At 45.6% G+C, this 19,588-nt stretch overlaps 1 protein-coding gene across 2 annotated transcripts in view; it reads right to left on the bottom strand.

Moving 5' to 3' along the window:
* The window catches only part of bub1bb (BUB1 mitotic checkpoint serine/threonine kinase Bb), an 86,419-nt gene extending 71,972 nt beyond the window's left edge, over positions 1 to 14,447 (bottom strand). The window contains exons 1-3 of one of the 2 annotated variants that reach the window (XM_041213817.1): positions 14,369 to 14,447; positions 5,964 to 6,131; positions 1,835 to 1,894 (exon numbers count right to left, since the gene is read on the bottom strand). In XM_041213817.1, the coding sequence (XP_041069751.1) occupies positions 1,835 to 1,894; positions 5,964 to 6,097 (194 nt within the window). In that variant the 5' untranslated portion in view covers positions 6,098 to 6,131; positions 14,369 to 14,447. Of the gene's footprint in view, positions 1 to 1,834; positions 1,895 to 5,963; positions 6,132 to 11,915; positions 12,015 to 14,368 lie in introns of those variants that run through there. The other variant, XM_041213816.1, reaches the window with a different exon arrangement.
* Positions 14,448 to 19,588: the final 5,141 nt, after the last annotated feature.

The raw sequence follows: 19,588 nt of genomic DNA, 5'->3' as shown, positions 1-19,588 counted from the left end.
TATCAAATGTCTTCTGAAAATGCACATATGCAACATCAACCCTCTACCAAAATTATAAGAACTCAAGTTAGTCAAACACTATTTTCCTTTAACAAATCCATGCTGACTTTTAGTTCATACTATTCCAAGCGACAAATAATTTTGTCCCAAATTAGTGTCTAAAAATGTTCCCACAATCAACATTAGTCTGTTTGGCCTATATTCACTGGGTTTATCCCTGTCTATTATTGAACGAAGGTGTAACATGTAACCTATCAAAAGAGATGGGAAGATTCTGTTCTGATCAAGTCCCCTCAATTTTGACCCAACACCCCACAATAATGCAAGATACATCACATTTGTGCTGTTTTTCTTTTCTACAAAGCACTGCCAACTTTTTAAGTACCTCCACTTCATCAATTTTAATCTCCTCCAATACTGGTACAACTCCTCCTTCATTACATCGATCTTCTGGAGAAAAGGATGCTGCCGAAGTATTTATTACTAGTAGATATAGAACGTATGGCTGAAGAAGTTTTTTTGTCCTTAATTAGCCCCACTCCTGAACTGTATTTTTATTTATAAAACTTGCATTCCCTTTTAAGACAGTCACTAATCTACTCAAACTCTCTTCGATTCTCATATTCCTTCTTTAGATTTCCTCTGCACTTTCTTCATTCAACCTGGTTCTTTACTATATTATGAGCCTTACAATTGGCATAAATCTTTTTTGTTTCCTTTTAAGCTCTACCTTCAGTCAACCAGAGAACTCTAACTGTAGATGTCCTTTCTTCCCACCCCCACCCCCCATGGGAATATTTATATTTTGTGCACATACCATTTCCTCCTTGAAAGCCTCACTTTGTTTTCTATTCTCCAAATGCTCCCCTACCAAAATAAGCTGCACTTCATTCCCCAGAACTAGCTCCAGCATCACTTGCTTCTTTCCTTGTTGGGCTGGGAACACTATTCAAGAAAAGTTTTCATATACATTTCTGGATTTCCTCCTTTGTTTTTTGCTTAAACTATTACTATCCCAGTCTCTATTGGTATAATTGAACCCCTTATTATTATTACGCTACAGTTGCATTTTTATGTAATTTGCCTGCAAATTTGCTGCTCTCCTTCCCACTAATTGATAGCCTATAGTATATACTTAGCAGCATAACTGCTCCCCTATTGTTCTTTTAATTCTAACCAAACAGGCTATTTTTGACCTCTCAACTATCTCATTTCTTTTCAATGCCAAAATAGTTTATTTCACTACCACATCTCCTTTCTTTCCAATTACTTTGTAGTTACCTATTCTTCCCTTCACTGAGCCCCATCTGATACTGCCACTAAATCAGAGCCCCATGTGGCAACTTGTGCCTGATTTGCACCGACCCTATTTATCACGCTGCATGCATTTATATAAATGCTCTCCAAACCAATCTTGGACTGCTTGCATTTTCACCATCTGATTCCTCTAAAATACTTTATTCCGTTACTATTTGTCTTGCCTAGTCTTCTGTGCAACTTGATTTTTGCTACCCAATTAGTTTAAATCCTCCCCACAGCAGTAGTTAACCACCACTTCCTCAAAAGACTTGGTCCCAGGTATGTTAAAAGGTGCACCTATCCATATTAAACAGCTTAGCTCTGACCCAGAACTGGTCCCATTGCCCCAGAAAAGTGAAACCCTCCCTCCTGCACCATTTCTCCAGCTACATATACAGTACCAAGTTATCCATTGGATTTTGGCACAAAATTTTAATAAAAAGGAGCCTTCAAAGTAACGTAATGTCTTGGATATTGTGGAACCCCAGATTCTTGTGCTTCTGGTGAAGCAGTAGATTAAAAATCTAATGCTTACCTGTCCCAGACATCCAGAGGATCATCACCAGAATAAAATCGGATTTCTGCTTCAAAAGCCCTGAAACAAAAAATGAATTTGTTGATGAACTGACACTATTAACTATGATGAACATTGACAGCCATCAACATGTGATGATATTACTAATTTAAGTGCCATGAAATAACTATAAGTCAGACAATCCATATGTGGAAAATGATATAAGACAACTATATTTCTTGTTACTAATCTTGCAGCAATGTATTTAGTAATGCAGGAAAAATCATTGCCTGCTCTCCAGAGGAGGTGCTGAGCAATCCAATGCCATTTTAATACAGCCTATGAGCCAATCTCCCAAAACATCAACCTGCACCCATTATTTAGGACAAGGGTAGCTGCAACATTGAAATACATCCCAAGTTACCCTCCAAGTCACATGTCATCTTGGATACGCATCACTATTTCTTCATTGTCGGTGGGTTAAGCTCCTCAAACTTGGGGGCACCTTCATCATGCATACTGCAGTGGTTCAGGAAGGTGACTCATCACCACCTCCACCTTCTCAGGGGTAAATGGCAAAGGGCAATAAAGGCTGGCCTTGCTAGCAATGCATGAATTAATTTTAAGTATCTTTACCACTATAAATGCCTACATAAAACCAAGATGACATGATATAAAATATTTGATGGATACTAGCAACAGAAATTTAGGTGGGGCTGCTGAATCAGAACTAGCTTATTTTAGAGTCAACAGTCGAAGACATAGAACTGATGAGCATTAAATCAACTCAAACTGGAATTTACTTCAATAAAAACAGAAATTTCTCCCAGAGTTTCCACCTCAGTGCGATGTTACAGATCTGTAATACCTACATGTCTCAGTTTGCCAATAACAGTAAGATAGAGAAAGTTTACTCTTTTAATCTATTTAAAAGGATCCGCAACACAATGGTTTCTATCATCCCACATCCATGTAGATACTTGAAAATTACTTGCTACTTACCTTGTGAAAGCATTCAACCCTTCCAATGTGAATCTGCTTCCAAACAAAGGAATAGAGGCCATGATCAGATGGATCATTGTAACCCTTGAACAGGAATTACTAAATACTTGCAAGGCAAAATACTGCAAATGCTGAAAATAGGGGCATAATTTTCCCCCCCATTTTGGAGGGGGGTTGTGGAGTTCAGGAACGGGCGCGCCTCCAATCGGCACCCCAAATTACGTGGGCGGGCCTTAATTGGCAGGTGCAGGACTTCACAGTGTGACGTCCGCAGGGAGGCGCTATGCGCTCCCTGTGCGGGTGGTGGGGGGGGGGGGAGAAAATTCCCTCAGCCGAGAGTGCGCTCTTTCGCACACGCACGAAACAGCGCACTCATCTCCCTGAGGCTAAGTGCTGCCTCAGAGAGATCGGCGCCAAATTCAAAAATGGTAAATGTAGAGAAATAAAATTTCCCTGACGTGTCCCCTCATGTGACACTGTCATATGAGTTGGGACATGTCCATCACTTTTAATTAAACTTTTATTAAATTTTTAAAAACTTCCATGAAACTTCATCCCACCCGTGGATGTGGTTTCATGCTTTTCTGAAGCCCGACAGGGCTCCCAGCCTGCCAACCTTAAGGTTGGACAGGCAGGTCCATTAACTATCTGTTCCTGTTCAGATGAAGTTACATTGTTTCATAGTTTGCCATTGTGAGATTTGAACTCTTGATACTCTTTTGAGTAACAATTACAGTATGTGCTGTTTGTAACTCTTTCAAGTACAAACACGTTTCCATCTGTTCCTATTCAGATGAAGTTACATTGTTTCATAGTTTGCCATTGTGAGATTTGAACTCTTGATACTCTTTTTGAGTAAACCTGTTTCCATCTGTTTCAGATGAAGTTACATTGTTTCATAGTTTGCCATTGTGAGATTTGAACTCTTGATACTCTTTTTTGAGTAAACCTGTTTCCATCTGTTTCAGATGAAGTTACATTGTTTCATAGTTTGCCATTGTGAGATTTGAACTCTTGATCTGGGGGTTACAAACCCAGTACCATAACCACTTGGCTATTTAGGCCAAGCCCAGGTCCATTAACTAGTTGAATTAGTTTTTAAATGGCCTTAATTGGCCGTTGACAGGTCAGCAGGCGCACAGCTGATTCGGCTGTGCCCCTGCCGACCTGAAAATTGAAATGACGCGGGGTGACGTCAGGAGTTCCACCTGACATCATTTTGCATCATTTTACACATCGGTGATCTCAATATCCTGGCCTAGAAAAAACGGGGAATACAGCAACAGGTCAATCAGCATCTGCAAATGGACAGCAGATATTCCAGGTTTGTTCCCTTCATCAGGACTAAAAAAATGATTGGCAAATATTAATACAAGTCATATCATTGTAAGGGAGGATTTTTAAACATGGAAAAAAAAACTTTAGAGTCAGGTTTGAAACAGGTTGACGGAAGATGATGTCAACTCCTGTGGGCAACCAGCTCTGAAGATAGAAAAAAAACAAGTAACAGGGAAAGCACAGACCCCTACACCACCAGGTCTGTATTCTGACGACAAGCTTTCCTTCTCCACCTCCAAAATGCCAACCTGCCTTTCTCCATTTCTGAAGCAACGTTATTTATCACTTAGGTCTGTCTTATTTATCCAGCAGATTCATTAGACTTCCAAAGAATCCTTGCTAGAAGATTCAATATAAAAGTCAAAATAAGTTGACCATGGGGTAGATAAGGTAACAAACATGGACAATATTCCACTTTCCACAGCAGACTGGATAGTTTGATTTACTGAACATGAATGTAAATGTTTGACTAAGAACTGCCATGCAGATTTCTTCACTAACAACTAGAGGTCATACTTCAAATCTCAGCGTGGCAAATTGTGAAACTAAATTCAAGAAATCTGCTGGCTTATGGACTGACACTATGGAAATGACCATGAAAGATGCCAGTTTATTGTCACCTAACTGAAGCACTAATGTCTTTCAAGAAAAGTAATCTGCCAGCCTTTCTTGCAATGGCTAGATAATACTACAACCCACATAATATGACCTGCTCCCAATACTGCCTGGATTGGGCTTGCAGGCCACTCAGCTGTACAAACAATTGCTATGAAGCAAGGCAGCAGCCTTTCCTTCTAAGGGAAACTGGGGAAAGACAATGACCATCATTGTCAAAACAAATATTAAAAATATATATAAAAAGTAGCCCTTCAGTAAGCTTGAATAGAAAGGCAGCATCTTGCCCAGCAGCAACACATTACCTATACATATAAAATCTCTGAAACGGTATTATTCTCCCTAACAAATGTAATTACACTAGATTGGTGTAGTGATATTGACATATTCTTATGGCCAGACACTTTCAGAAGCCGCTGACATGTCAAATGCTGCAAACTTTTCTATTTAAGAAAATGGATCATAAATTTTAGGTCTCACTCATTACCACTTGAGAGTCGAGTCTTATTACCTCCACCACTGAATGTGGGCAGGGGTAATGTTTTCGTCCGTTTGTTAGACTGTCTTTCTGTAAACGATATGTTTAAAAACTAATGGATAGATTTCAATGAAAGTTGGTACACAGATAGGCTATGGTCCAAGGAAAAACTGATTAGATTTTGGCAAATATGTGGATCCAGCTCCAAATTCTGGAATTTTAAAAGATCTGTTTTTTTAAAGAATGGTGTGGGTCGTTTCATTTAGAACATTGTGGAGTTTCTCAGTTGCTGCGATGGAATTTGTCACAGCTGCAATGTAAACATTAAAGTGTAATGTAATCAGCTACCAAGAGAAACTGAGTCGGGGAGACAGCGTGACTTCCCCATTACACAATTAATAAAAGTTGTTATTTTTGTTCAGCTTTGTAGTTACAGAGCATCAACCAGGCAGGGAAAAGCCTCAAGGGAGAGCTCCCTAATTATAATAACTGAGTTAACACAGCTCGGTGTAGGTAAGTGATCTATTGCGTGCCCTCTTCACTTGTTAAGACCATGTGTCACAAATGCTCAAGTATAGCTTGCTCCCTTCTTCCTATATTCACAATTATACTAGAATCCAAACAGTGCAGTGGTTTCCCCCCATCACTCCCCTGCCATTCCCCCCATCACATCCCTGCCAATCTGCCCTCAAAGACAAGTCAAGCAACATTACTTACAGTTTCTGCTCTTGGATACTGATTTGACTTGGGCCTTCATGCTGTGCAAGTACATCCTGAAGTGTACTCACATCCCGGCCTTGTTTCAAAGGTTGCACATTCTCTTTACTCAGCTCCCAGTCTGCTTCTGCCATTTTACCAGGTTAGACAGCCTTCACAAGCAGAACCCTGCAAATGAAGAAATACAGTTTATTATATAGGCAAATTTGCCTCAGTTTGGGATGCACAATTCTAAGAACAACTTCACTATGAACCTACAGGAAAATAGATAGAGCTGAAAAGACCTAGAATTTGTACCATACTACATTTGTCTATTTTCAAGCACAAAGAAATACTGCAGTCAGTTCAAGCTATTCAGCACAACTCTCGTGGCCCAGAAGGTAAAGGCAATGTTTTACAAACCAAAGGTTTCAGTTTCAGATCAGTTATCTCAGGAAGAATCAAAGTGTAATAAATAACACCTGGGAAGTTAGAATTAATTGTAGCACTATTGGAATAATAATTTCACTTTTATCCTCGAATTGCAGGAAACTAAAGGGTGATCAACAGACACTTTATACATGTGACATAGCCATCAAGAACACTTCATAAAGCTAGAATGTCAAAACCCAACTAGTAATCAAAGGAATTCACTTTTGGACAGAGATGATCTGGTTATTATCACATTCCTGTTTGTGGGAGCTTGCTGAGCACGAGTTGGCCGCTGTGTTTCCTACGTAACTGATTACTCTCCAAAAGTGGTTAATTGACCGTAAAGAGTTGTTGAGACTTCTTGTGGTTGCAAAAAGCACTGTATAAATGCAATTTGTTTTCCCCTTTCAAACAGCCATTCACTGAATGAAGCTGGCAGTTGTATTGCAGTTTCTGGCTGTATTGCAGTATCCATCCACTTATCTGGCAATCAAGCCATTCAAATAATAATGCATAACCCATTTAGGCACACAAGAATGCTTGACCTCCCCAATAATTACAAAAGGTTTGCTGCATTTTGCATGTATATTCCAGCTAGACTACCGACTATGGTAGCATACCATAATACAAGATGACAATGACAAGGGGATATTAAGCAGAATGTTTCTTCCAATTTGAAATATAGTTTAACACCTAGTTACAAAAAAAAGACATTGAGAGGATGGACAAATTGTCAGGTGCAGAACTATGGCAATAGCTTAATAGTGTGATTTATCTATAAACATTTGTTAATTGAAATGATTCAAATCAAGTCACCCCCCCCCCCCCCCCCCCCCCCCAACTATAATCATTCAAATGTCCCCTTTAAACTTCTCCGCTCTAGGGAGAATAATCCCAGTTTCTCTAATCTGTCAACATAATGAAATCCCTCATCCCTAGTATTATTGCAGTAAACCTTTTCTATATCCTCTTCAATCGGTATAATGTTCAGAATTAAACATAATATTCCATTGATAGGATTTATAAAAAGGTTTAACATATCTGCCAAAGCACCAATGCACACAAATAGGTTTATTACAATTCCACAAGGATTTAATTTTTACAATTGTAACTCTTTCGAGTACAAACCCGTTTCCATCTGTTTCAGATGAAGTTACATTGTTTCATAGTTTGCCATTGTGAGATTTGAACTCTTGATCTTGGGGTTACAAACCCAGTACCATAACCACTTGGCTATTTAGGCCAAGCCCAATTTTTACAATTGTAGTAGTACTGAGATTAAGTTAGTGTTATAATGCAGAATAAGTCATCTAGCAATTGATTGCAGGCAAGCATTATTCCCCTGAAACCACTTTCTTTCATCCTCCATTAACCCAACACCTGTCCATGTTCAGTTTTGGATACAGCAAAATGTGGCAACACTGTTACAACAAACAGACCGGTTATGTTCCCTTTCCCTCAAATCCTGCCTCAGCAACTGTACAAGACACTCTTGTATGCATAAAAAAAGAGGTGCAGGAGTGGGCCAATACCATAATAGTAGTGTTTAAAAGCCTTGCACTTACAGCCACTGGAATTATGCATTCCATGACCACTTGAAGTCTCAAAGTGCTTTACAGAAAATGAAGTACTTTTGAAGTGAAGTTGCTGTTGTAATAAATGCAGCAGCCAAATTTGCAGAGTTACTAGACTAATGCTCTGGAAACACAAGTTCAAATCTCACCATAGCAGCTGGGGGGAATTTTAAATTTAATTAATTCTGGAATTAAAAGAAGTTAATCACAGTTATGATTAAACTACGGTACTGTCGTAAAAACCCATCTAGTTTGTCCTTCAAGGAAGGAAATTTGCTGTGCTTTATCTGATCTAGCCTATGTGTCACTCAGCCCCTCAGCAACTAATGGTCCAGCAAGCTACTCAGTTACATTAAACGACCCTAGTTCAACAAGGAGTGTAGGAAAGCATGCCAGGAGAAACACCAAACGTACCTAAAAACGAGGAACCAACTGAAAAAGCTAGAACACAGGACTACATGCATGCTAAGCAGCAGAAGCAAAATGCTATAGACAGAGCTAAATGACTCCACAACCAACAGATCAAATCAAAGTTTGGCAGTCCTGCCACATCCAGTTGTAAATGGTGGACAATTAAACAACTAATGGAAGAGGCAGCTCAATGAACATCCCCATCCAGCATGTTACTGTAAAGACAAGGCTGAACATTAACTACCTTCAGACAGAAGTGCTGAATGGATGATCCATCTTATTCTCCTCATGTACCCACCATCAGGCCTCCAACCAATTTGATTCACTTCACGGGATGTTAAGCGGTTCCTCTCCGCTAAAAGGAGAAAAGGCAATGGGCCCTGTAGTACTGAAGACTTGTGCTCCAGAGATAGCCATGCCCCTACCCAAGCTGTTCCTGTAAGCTACAATATTGGCATCTAGGTACAGTGTGGAACATTGCCCAGGTGTATTCCATCCACAAAAAACAGGAAAAATCTAATCTGGTCAATTAACCCCTCATTCTACTCTCAAACATGAGCAAAATGAGAGAAGGCATTGTCAACAGTGCTATCAAGCAGCAATTACTCAATGATAACCTGCTCACTGATGTTCAATTTGGGTTCTGCCAGGACCACGCCCCTCATTACAGCCTTGGTCTAAAACAAATGCACAAAACTGAATTCCAGAGGGAGGCGAGTGACTGCCCTTAAAATCAAGGCAGCGTTTGACTGAGTGTGGAATCAAGGAACCCTCATTAAATTGAAGTCAGAGGGAAAGCTCTCCACTGGCTGGAGTCATATCTAGCACAAAAGGAGGTTATTGTTGTTGGAGGCCAATCATAGCCCTAGGTCATCATTGCAGTTCCTTAGGATAGTGACCTAGGTCCAACCATCTCCAGCTGCTTCTTAATGAGCTCCCCTCCATTATAAGATCATAAGTGCAATTTTCACTGGTGATTAGTGTTTATTCCATTTGCAACTCCTCAGATAATGAAATTGTCCATGCTGCGTACAGCAAGGCCTGGACAATATTCAGGCTTCAGCTGAAAAGTGACGAGTAATATTCCAGCCACACAAGTGCCGAGCAATGACCATCTCCAACAAGACAGAGGATTTGGTCACCTCTCTTGGACATTCAACGGCGTTACAATTGTGGAATCTCCTGCTATCAACATCAACACAAATTTAACTGGACCAGCCACTTAAATACTCTGCCTACAAGCGCAGACTGGAAGTTCCATGAGTAACTCACCTCCTGACTCCACAAAGCCTGTCCACCATCTACAAGGCACAAGTTAGGAGTGTGATGGAATACTCTCCACTTGCCTGGATGGTGCAGCCCCAACAACACAAGAAGCTCGATATCATTCAGGACAAAGCCCAGTGGAAGTACCATTTATTTCCTCTCCCACCAATACACAGCACAGCAGTAAAGAGCAACTACTAGATGGACTGCAGCAGCTTGCACTTTCCAAACCTGTGACATTTACTAGCTAGAAGGAAAGGGCAGCAGGTGCATATGAACACCACACCTGCAAGTTTTCTTCCAAGTCTCACAGCATCCTTACTTATATCATTATCAACATCCCTGCACTATTACTGGGTCAAAATCCTTGAACTCCCTAACAGCACCATGGGTGTACCTATGTACCTACACCACATGGACTACAGCGGTTCAGTAAGTCAGCTCACCACCACCTTCTAAAAGGCAATTAGGAATGGGCAATGAATGCTGGTCCAAATCACTTTTAGTAAAGGCTTTGCTAATTGCTTGCTGTAGCTGCATGTTAACTCTATGATGCAGAACCCAGAATGAAACTTTTTATGCTTTCTAAACCTGGGGCATTAACTATCAGCTGGGCTCAGTTGTCAGCATTCTTACTTCCAAGACCGAACTTTGTAGACTTGAGTTTCACTTGAGTAACATCCACACTGACACCTCTGAGCATCACAGTCCTTCAGATAAAACCATAAACTGCCTATTCAAGCAGAGATTAAAATTCCGTGGTGCTATGCAAGAGAGAATAGAGTATGCAACATTCATTTAATTATCCAATAGTTCAACAGACCATCCATTCCATTGTCCAGAGCACCTAGCTGTGAAGAAATTGGGGACATTGTCTGTCTACCCGAGTGACTGCACTTCAAAAGTAACTCTCAAAGCTCAGAGGCAAAAAATGTTCCACCAATTGCAGATCTTGTTTTTCTACTTTGATCATTTGGCCTAATTAAGAACAAAACAGAATTCTGTTTTACAATGTAACAAGGATGGCAGAAGAAGCAACAAGGGTTCCCTATTTTCAGGAGTGGCATCAATATAATTGTCAACTGCTTGACAGGTAAGACTACCCCACTGTACAAACAAGGTGCTTCTCAGTCCCTGATGCATGCCAAGTTAGGAAGCGAAACAAGATGTGCACAAGGCACTATAACTGGCTTCACAAAACCTCATGCTAGAAACAAAAAGCCAAGGTTACTCACCCAAAGGCCATTATTTAATGCCAGCCTAGCCAAGCTACTGAACAATGGTCAACACAGACAAGCCTCAGCCAACTTACACAGAACCTTCCAAACTCACAACCTGTATCAACTAGAAGGAGGGCAGCAGCAGGCACATGACAATGACAATACCTGCAAGTTCCCCTCAAAGCCACACAGCATCCTGAATTGGAACTATATAGCTGTTTCCTCATTATCATTGGGGCAAAATCCTGAAACTCCCTTCCTAACTACATTGTGGATGTACAGGATAGCTACACTACGTGGACTGCAGCATTTCAAGAAGGCAGCTAGCTCATTAGCACCTCCAAGGGCAATTAGGGAAGGGCAACAAATATTGGTCTGGCCAGCAAAAAAATACAAACATAACCAGCAGGGCTCACAGGACAGTGATCAGAAGCAGGGACTCTGCCAGTTTTTTTTTTCCCTTCCTCAGCTCACAAATGCTAAATTGTGCCATTGACATGTTAGGGAACTAACTGACTGAGAAATCAATAATTAATACAAATATGAGTTGGAGGAAACGATGACTGAAAAATGCATAAATACAGTAAAATACAGTAAAAACTACAACCGCTGAAAAATCTAAAACAAAAACAGGAAACAAATGGACAATGAACAGGCAGGTAATCTAGAGTGTAGGATAATTGAAAGGGCTAGCAGATACATCAGCCACAGAGTAGGTTAAACATAAAACCCCAGAAATGAGAAACTATTGGTAGTGAGGAGATACTGGGAGCCAGCACACTAAAGCAGAAGAGATTTGGTAGGTTTTTTAAATTTTGTAAGGTCTTACCAGAACAAATAACAGATTGTTACCAATTTACAAAATGTTACCACGTGAGAAGAAAGGTTTGGAGGAATTTCCTTACACAGACCATGGTATGCTTAGAAAATTGGAAAACTATTTTATATACAGGAAAAAAAACAAAAGGAATAACTTGCATTTATGCCTTTATAACCTTAGAAAATGTTAAAGCATTAACTCAAACCAACTCATAATAAAAAGCTTAACCCTATCAAAAATCTTCAACAACCATTAACCCTTGATAGTCCTGGCAGCCTTCTATCTCGAGACGATAGTTGTGCTTTGGTGGTCAGCTCTCTGTTAAGCATTGCCCAGTGTTGCCCTGCTGCACCAGTTCGCTGGCCTCAATTTTCTCAGTTTAATTTTTCCAGCCAGCTGAGCTTTCAGTTTCTGCCGTCCTCTTCTGATGCCACCCACAAACAATCAACCTCCAGAATCACAGCCATCAGCGACTATCACCCAGTTCTGTGTGTTGGTATGTTGTGTCGCGCTCCAACTTTAGCCAAGAATCCCCCTTGACATGGGTGCCCACTTTGTTTCTCCCCATCGAGGCCAAGGGCTGTCCGCGGCCTCTCAAACCCAAGGAGGTGCCAAATACAACATACACCCTGATTTGCAAAGGGGTCCTCTACCCTACTTGAGCCAGGGGTCCTCCACCCCACCCACCTCTCCACACTCAGGGGTCCTCCACATCACTCGCCAACAATCCATCAACACTTACCTTCCCCCCCAATCCGCTGGCCCTTAACCCCTTCACTACAATCCGCTGACCTTTACCTGCGCTCCCCCCTAGTCCGCTGACTCTGACCCCCTCTCCCCATCCCACTGACCTTTACCCCCCTCTGCCCCCCCAGTCTGCAGGTTACCCACTCCCCACAACCCACTGAACTTTAACCCCTCCCCCAACACGCTGACCCTTACCCCCCTCCCCACAACCTGCTGATCCTTACCCCGTCCTCAAACCCGCTGACCCTGACCCCCTCCTCAAACCCGCTGACCCTGACCCCCTCCTCAAACCCGCTGACCCTGACCCCCTCCTCAAACCCGCTGACCCTGACCCCCTCCTCAAACCCGCTGACCCTGACCCCCTCCTCAAACCCGCTGACCCTGACCCCCTCCTCAAACCCGCTGACCCTGACCCCCTCCTCAAACCCGCTGACCCTGACCCCCTCCTCAAACCCGCTGACCCTGACCCCCTCCTCAAACCCGCTGACCCTGACCCCCTCCTCAAACCCGCTGACCCTGACCCCCTCCTCAAACCCGCTGACCCTGACCCCCTCCTCAAACCCGCTGACCCTGACCCCCTCCTCAAACCCGCTGACCCTGACCCCCTCCTCAAACCCGCTGACCCTGACCCCCTCCTCAAACCCGCTGACCCTGACCCCCTCCTCAAACCCGCTGACCCTTATGCCCCTCCCCCAAAAAGCTGACCCTTACCACCTACCCCGCATCCTGCTGACCCCTTCCCACTATCGCAGACCATTACACCCTCCACTCCCCTGCAACCCTCACCCTCACTCCACTCTTCCGCAGTCCGCTGACCCTCACCCCCACTCCGCTCTTCCGCAGTCCGCTGACCCTCACCCCCACTCCGCTCTTCCGCAGTCCGCTGACCCAAACCCCCACTCCGCTCTTCCGCAGTCCGCTGACCCAAACCCCCACTCCGCTCTTCCGCAGTCCGCTGACCCTCACCCCTCCCCACCCCAGTCCGCTGACCCTCACCCCCTCCCCAACCCAGTCCGCTGACCCTCACCCCCTCCCCAACCCAGCCCGCTGACCCTCACCCCCTCCCCACCCCAGCCCGCTTTCCCTCACCCCCTCCCCACCCCAGTCCGCCGACCCTCACCCCCTCCCCACCCCAGTCCGTCGACCCTCACCCCCTCCCCACCCCAGTCCGCCGACCCTCGCTCCCCTCCCCCTCAGACCGCCGACCCTCGCTCCCCTCCCCCTCAGACCGCCGACCCTCGCTCCCCTCCCCCTCAGACCGCCGACCCTCGCTCCCCTCCCCCTCAGACCGCCGACCCTCGCTCCCCTCCCCCTCAGACCGCCGACCCTCGCTCCCCTCCCCCTCAGACCGCCGACCCTCGCTCCCCTCCCCCTCAGACCGCCGACCCTCGCTCCCCTCCCCCTCAGACCGCCGACCCTCGCTCCCCTCCCCCTCAGACCGCCGACCCTCGCTCCCCTCCCCCTCAGACCGCCGACCCTCGCTCCCCTCCCCCTCAGACCGCCGACCCTCGCTCCCCTCCCCCTCAGACCGCCGACCCTCGCTCCCCTCCCCCTCAGACCGCCGACCCTCGCTCCCCTCCCCCTCAGACCGCCGACCCTCGCTCCCCTCCCCCTCAGACCGCTGACCCTCGCTCCCCTCCCCCTCAGACCGCTGACCCTCGCTCCCCTCCCCCTCAGACCGCTGACCCTCGCTCCCCTCCCCCTCAGACCGCTGACCCTCGCTCCCCTCCCCCTCAGACCGCTGACCCTTAACCCCTCCCCCTCAGACCGCTGACTCTTAACCCCTTCCCCGTCAGTCGGCTGACCCTTGCCCACTCCCCCTGATGACGCTTGCCGAATCGCCCATTCGGCTAACCCTCAGCCCGCTCCCCCCCACAGTCCGCTGACCCTCAGCCCGCTCCCCCCACCAAGTCCGCTGACGCTTACCCCCTCCCCCCCCAATCTATTGATACTTACCCCCACTCTGTCTGTCTCTATCTCTCTTCCTCCCCTCGCTTGTGCCGCCGATTCAAATCCAAACCGTCACTCACCCACCCGCCGCTATGCTCATTCCTTATTGGCTCCCCTTCCAGCCCCCTCCACCAATTAAAAAATACTTTCCCTTCCAAGAAGGAATTATTCCACCCACACATCTCCTGGCGAATTAAAATTTTTGGCCGGCGCTGATTTTGTTTTTCCCTCTTTAATTTTCATTTTTTCGCCACCTTTTACTACTGTCCTTTGATCTGATTGGTCGCCGGTTCCCAGGGGGCGGGGTTGCTGCCGCAAAGCATTTTGGTGGTTGTAGTTTTTCTGCCTCAGGTTACTGCAGTGGTTGTTGCTGCATTTGCTGTTTGGTCTCTCTGTACATACTAACTCTCACATACTTACATTACAAATACACATTTGGCTCTCTCAGCTCTGGCTCAGTTGGGTTGTATTCTCATCACCACATCCACCCACCCCCACACTCCTAAAGGTTGTGGGTTCATGCCCTGCTTTAGAAACCCCCAGAGAAAAATTGAAACTTCCTGTGCAGTACTGAAGGAGTGCTGCACTGCTGTAGGTGCTGGCTTGCAAATGAAATGCTAAACCAAGGCCCTGTGCAGGGTGACCAAGCAACTCTTATTTTAGTTACTCTTAGTTCTGTTCCTCTCTGCGACAAGATTTCCGTATCTCTCTGTTGTCTTGCTCACCTTCCTTGCTTTCCATTTCCCTCCTAGTGTTTGACAAGGTGTTTACTAAAACCCGCTTTCACAGCCATATCTCCTTTCTCAGTGACTGTCTCCGTCTCCGACTTACCCCACGTGGATTTCAACTGAAATTCCACCCCTCATGTTTCGAACCCACCCAGGATTACAGGTATCTCCGGGACATAAAATGTTTCTCGGACTGCTGTTCCCGTCACATTCTGAAATCCACACTCAGTGCCATGCGCCGCCATATGAACACACTCGACCTCTCCCTCCAGCAGCACCGCCGTACCCTTTCTCAAAGCTGCGCGTGCCCCCAGTTTCATTTTATCCTTAGGCTCATCCGACGCCTCAACAAGAAACTTTTTCTCTTTCTCTCAAATGCTAAGGAACGCAAGCTCCAACAACTCATCGACACCAACACCCATCTAGGACCCTCCACCCCTGCCTGTCCCTCCGTCCCCACCTGTTCTTCCAATCCCAACCCCAGCCGTGTATTCACTATACCCCCTGACCTTCCCCTCTCCGATGCTGAATGTTCAGTGCTCAGCAAAGGATTTAGTTTCATACCATTACGCCCTCACCTCAATGAATTTCGGGCTCGGCATGATACTGAACTCTTCTTCCGCCGTCTTCGTCTCCGGGCTCACTTCTTTGGGCAGGAGTCCTCTCCCAGTTCAACGGATCCTTTTACCCATCTCCAATATTCTCCCTACACTGGACCCCTCCCTCTGGATTCTTACCTTCTCTCGATCTTTTCATTGAGAACTGTCGGCGCGACATTAGTCGTCTCAATTTCTCTGCTCCTCTCACCCATTCTAACCTGTCTCTCTCTGAACTTACTGCACTCCATTCTCTCAGGTCCAACCCTGACATTGTCATCAAACCCGCTGACAAGGGTGGTGCTGTTGTTGTCTGGCGCACTGACCTCTACCTCGTGGAGGCTGAGCGTCAACTCGCAGACACTTCCTCCTACCTCTCCCTGGACCATGACCCCACCACTGAACATCAAGCCATTGTTTCCAGGACTGTCACTGACCTCATCTCCTCTGGGGATCTCCCTCCCACAGCTTCCAACCTGATAGTCGCCCAACCTCGGACGGCCCGCTTCTATCTCCTACCCAAAATCCACAAACAGAACTGCCCCGGTAGACCGATCGTCCCAGCTTGCTCCTGCCCCACAGAACTCATTTCTCGTTATCTTGACTCCCTTCTCTCTCCCCTTGTCCAGTCCCTTCCCACCTACATCCGTGATTCCTCTGACACCTAACGTCACATCAACAATTTCCAGTTCCCTGGCCCCAACCGCTTCCTCTTCACCATGGACGTCCAATCCCTCTACACCTCCATCCCCCACCAGGATGGTCTGAGGGCCCTTAGCTTCTTCTTTGAACAGAGGCCCGAACAATCCCCATCCACCACTACTCTCCTCCGTCTGGCTGAACTTGTTCTCACGCTGAACAATTTCTCCTTCAACTCCTCTCACTTCCTCCAAATAAAAGGTGTGGCTATGGGTACCCGCATGGGCCCCAGCTATGCCTGTCTCTTTATGGGGTATGTGGAACATTCCTTGTTGCAGTCCTACTCCGGCCCCCTTCCACAACTCTTTCTCCGGTACATCGATGATTACTTCGGTGCCGCTTCATGCTCTCGTCGGGACTTGGAAAAATTTATTAATTTTGCTTCCAATCTCCACCCCTCCATCATTTTCACGTGGTCCATCTCTGACACTTCCCTTCCCTTCCTTGACATCTCTGTCTCAATCTCTGGTGATAGACTGTCCACCAATATCCATTACAAACCCACCGACTCCCACAGCTATCTCGACTACAGCTCCTCACACCCAGCTTCCTGTAAGGACTCCATCCCATTCTCTCAGTTCCTTCGCCTCCGTCGCATCTGTTCCGATGATGCTACATTCAAAAACAGTTCCTCTGACATGTCCTCCTTCTTCCTTAACCGAGGTTTTCCACCAACGGTCGTTGACAGGGCCCTCAACCGTGTCCGGCCCATCTCCCGCACATCAGCCCTCACGCCTTCTCCTCCCTCCCAGAAACATGATAGGGTCCCCCTTGTCCTCACTTATCACCCCACCAGCCTCCGCATTCAAAGGATCATCCTCCGCCATTTCCGCCAACTCCAGCATGATGCCACTACCAAACACATCTTCCCTTCACCGCCCTTATCGGCATTCCGTAGGGATCGCTCCCTCCGGGACACCCTGGTCCACTCCTCCATCACCCCCTACTCCTCAACCCCCTCCTATGGCACCACCCCATGCCCACGCAAAAGATGCAACACCTGCCCCTTCACTTCCTCTCTCCTCACCGTCCAAGGGCCCAAACACTCCTTTCAAGTGAAGCAGCATTTCACTTGCATTTCCCCCAACTTAGTCTACTGCATTCGTTGCTCCCAATGTGGTCTCCTCTACATTGGAGAGACCAAACGTAAACTGGGCGACCGCTTTGCAGAACACCTGCGGTCTGTCCACAAGAATGACCCAAACCTCCCTGTCGCTTGCCATTTTAACACTCCACCCTGCTCTCTTGCCCACATGTCTGTCCTTGGCTTGCTGCATTGTTCCAGCGAAGCCCAACGCAAACTGGAGGAACAACACCTCATCTTCCGACTAGGGACTTTACAGCCTTCCGGACTGAATATTGAATTCAACAACTTTAGGTCGTGAGCTCCCTCCCCCATCCCCACCCCCTTTCTGTTTCCCCCTTCCTTTTTTTTCCAATAAATTATAAAGATTTTCCTTTTCCCACCTATTTCCATTATTAAAAAAAAAAACCCCACTAGAGCTATACCTTGAGTGCCCTACCATCCATTCTTAATTAGCACATTCGTTTAGATAATATCACCAACTTTTAACTTTAACACCTATGTGTTCTATTGTACTATTGTCGTTGACATCTTTTGATGATCTGCTTCTATCACTGCTTGTTTGTCCCTACAACCACACCCCACCCCCCCACCTCTCTCTCTCTCTCTCTATCTCTCCGCCCCCCACACACACACCTTGAACCAGCTTATATTTCAACTCTTTCTTGGACTCGAACTCAAGTTCTGTCGAAGGGTCATGAGGACTCGAAACGTCAACTCTTTTCTTCTCCGCCGATGCTGCAAGACCTGCTGAGTTTTTCCAGGTAATTCTGTTTTTGTTTCTTATTTTATGGGATTGTCCGGTATTTGAGGCCACTGTCCCATGTCCCGAGTTGAATGTTACTGTGATGCTGTTAAATCTTGTGCATGCGCAGTACCCACTCCCCTCTTATTTATGTGCTTTCACAACCCTGACAACACACCCCCCATCCCTGCTCTAATGAACCCCCATGCCCTTAATTGTCCCTTAATTCTCTCCACGAGAGCTGGTCACCCTGGCCGCTTCTGCGGTATCTTTGGATTAAAAAGTTATGCTCACAGACCACTTTCAAAATTTCCACAGAGACCTGCCACTATTTCAAAGACGAGCAGGGGAGTTATGATATTTATCTCTCAAACAAAATCACAATAATAATTGAATAGCTACCTCACTGCTGATGGTGAAAGCTTGCTGTGCACAAATTGAGTGCTCTGTTTCCAACATCACAAACATTCAAAAGTGTTTAACTGGTTCTAAAGTGCTTTGTGATAGGCTAAGGTTGTGAAAGGTGCATTATAAATGAGTGTCCTTTCTCTTCATTGGCTGCAACAGTAAACATGAAGTAATAGAACAGCCAAATCAACTAGGATGCCTCCCTGAGTCACACTGCTACTCCTTCTAAAGGCTCTTTTCACTGCAACTGACTGCAACCCCATGTCTGAGGCAAGCCAGAACATGACCAAACAGTGAACTAAACTCTGGACTTGGCTATTCCTGACTGGCCTTCCACTTTTCATCCTCCATAAATTTGAGGCCAAACAAAATTCTGCTGCTCATGTCCTAAGTTGCACCAAGTTCTGTTCACCCATCACTCCTATGCTCACTTATCCTCACTGGCCCCCAGTTAAGCAATACCTCAATTATAAAATTCTTATCCTTGTTTACAAATCACTCAATGGCCTCCGCCCTCCTTATCCCTGCAATTTCATCCAGCTCCACACCCTCCGAGATATCTGCATTCATCAAATCCTGCCCTCTTGAGCATCCCAATTTTAATCAATCCACCATTGGCGCCTGTGCCTTCAGAGCTTAAGGCCAAGACAGCCGAAGGTGCAGCCACCAATGGAGCGCACAGATACCTAACCAGCATCCAAACTCTGCCCCTTTTCCCACTATGTGAAGCATGTAGGATTCTCAGAGGCTATATTTTTTGAAGTTATGACGGATAAACCTGTTTCCCCTCTTGTTTCCTCCTGCCCGTCTTGAACACTGTTGTGCACTTGGTTCCTACATTACAACAGTGACTACATGTTAAAAGTCTTAATTGGCTGTAAAGCCCTTTGGGATGTCCTGAGGTCAAGAAAGGTACGATATGAATGTGATTCTTTCTTTACCCTACTACTGCTGATGTTTCACCCC

The sequence above is a fragment of the Carcharodon carcharias genome, chromosome 20, assembly GCF_017639515.1.
Source record: "Carcharodon carcharias isolate sCarCar2 chromosome 20, sCarCar2.pri, whole genome shotgun sequence".
In the NCBI taxonomy this organism is placed as follows: Eukaryota; Metazoa; Chordata; class Chondrichthyes; order Lamniformes; family Lamnidae; genus Carcharodon; species Carcharodon carcharias.
Note: the sequence above shows the minus strand (reverse complement) of the source record. Positions and strands in the feature narration are given on the sequence as shown.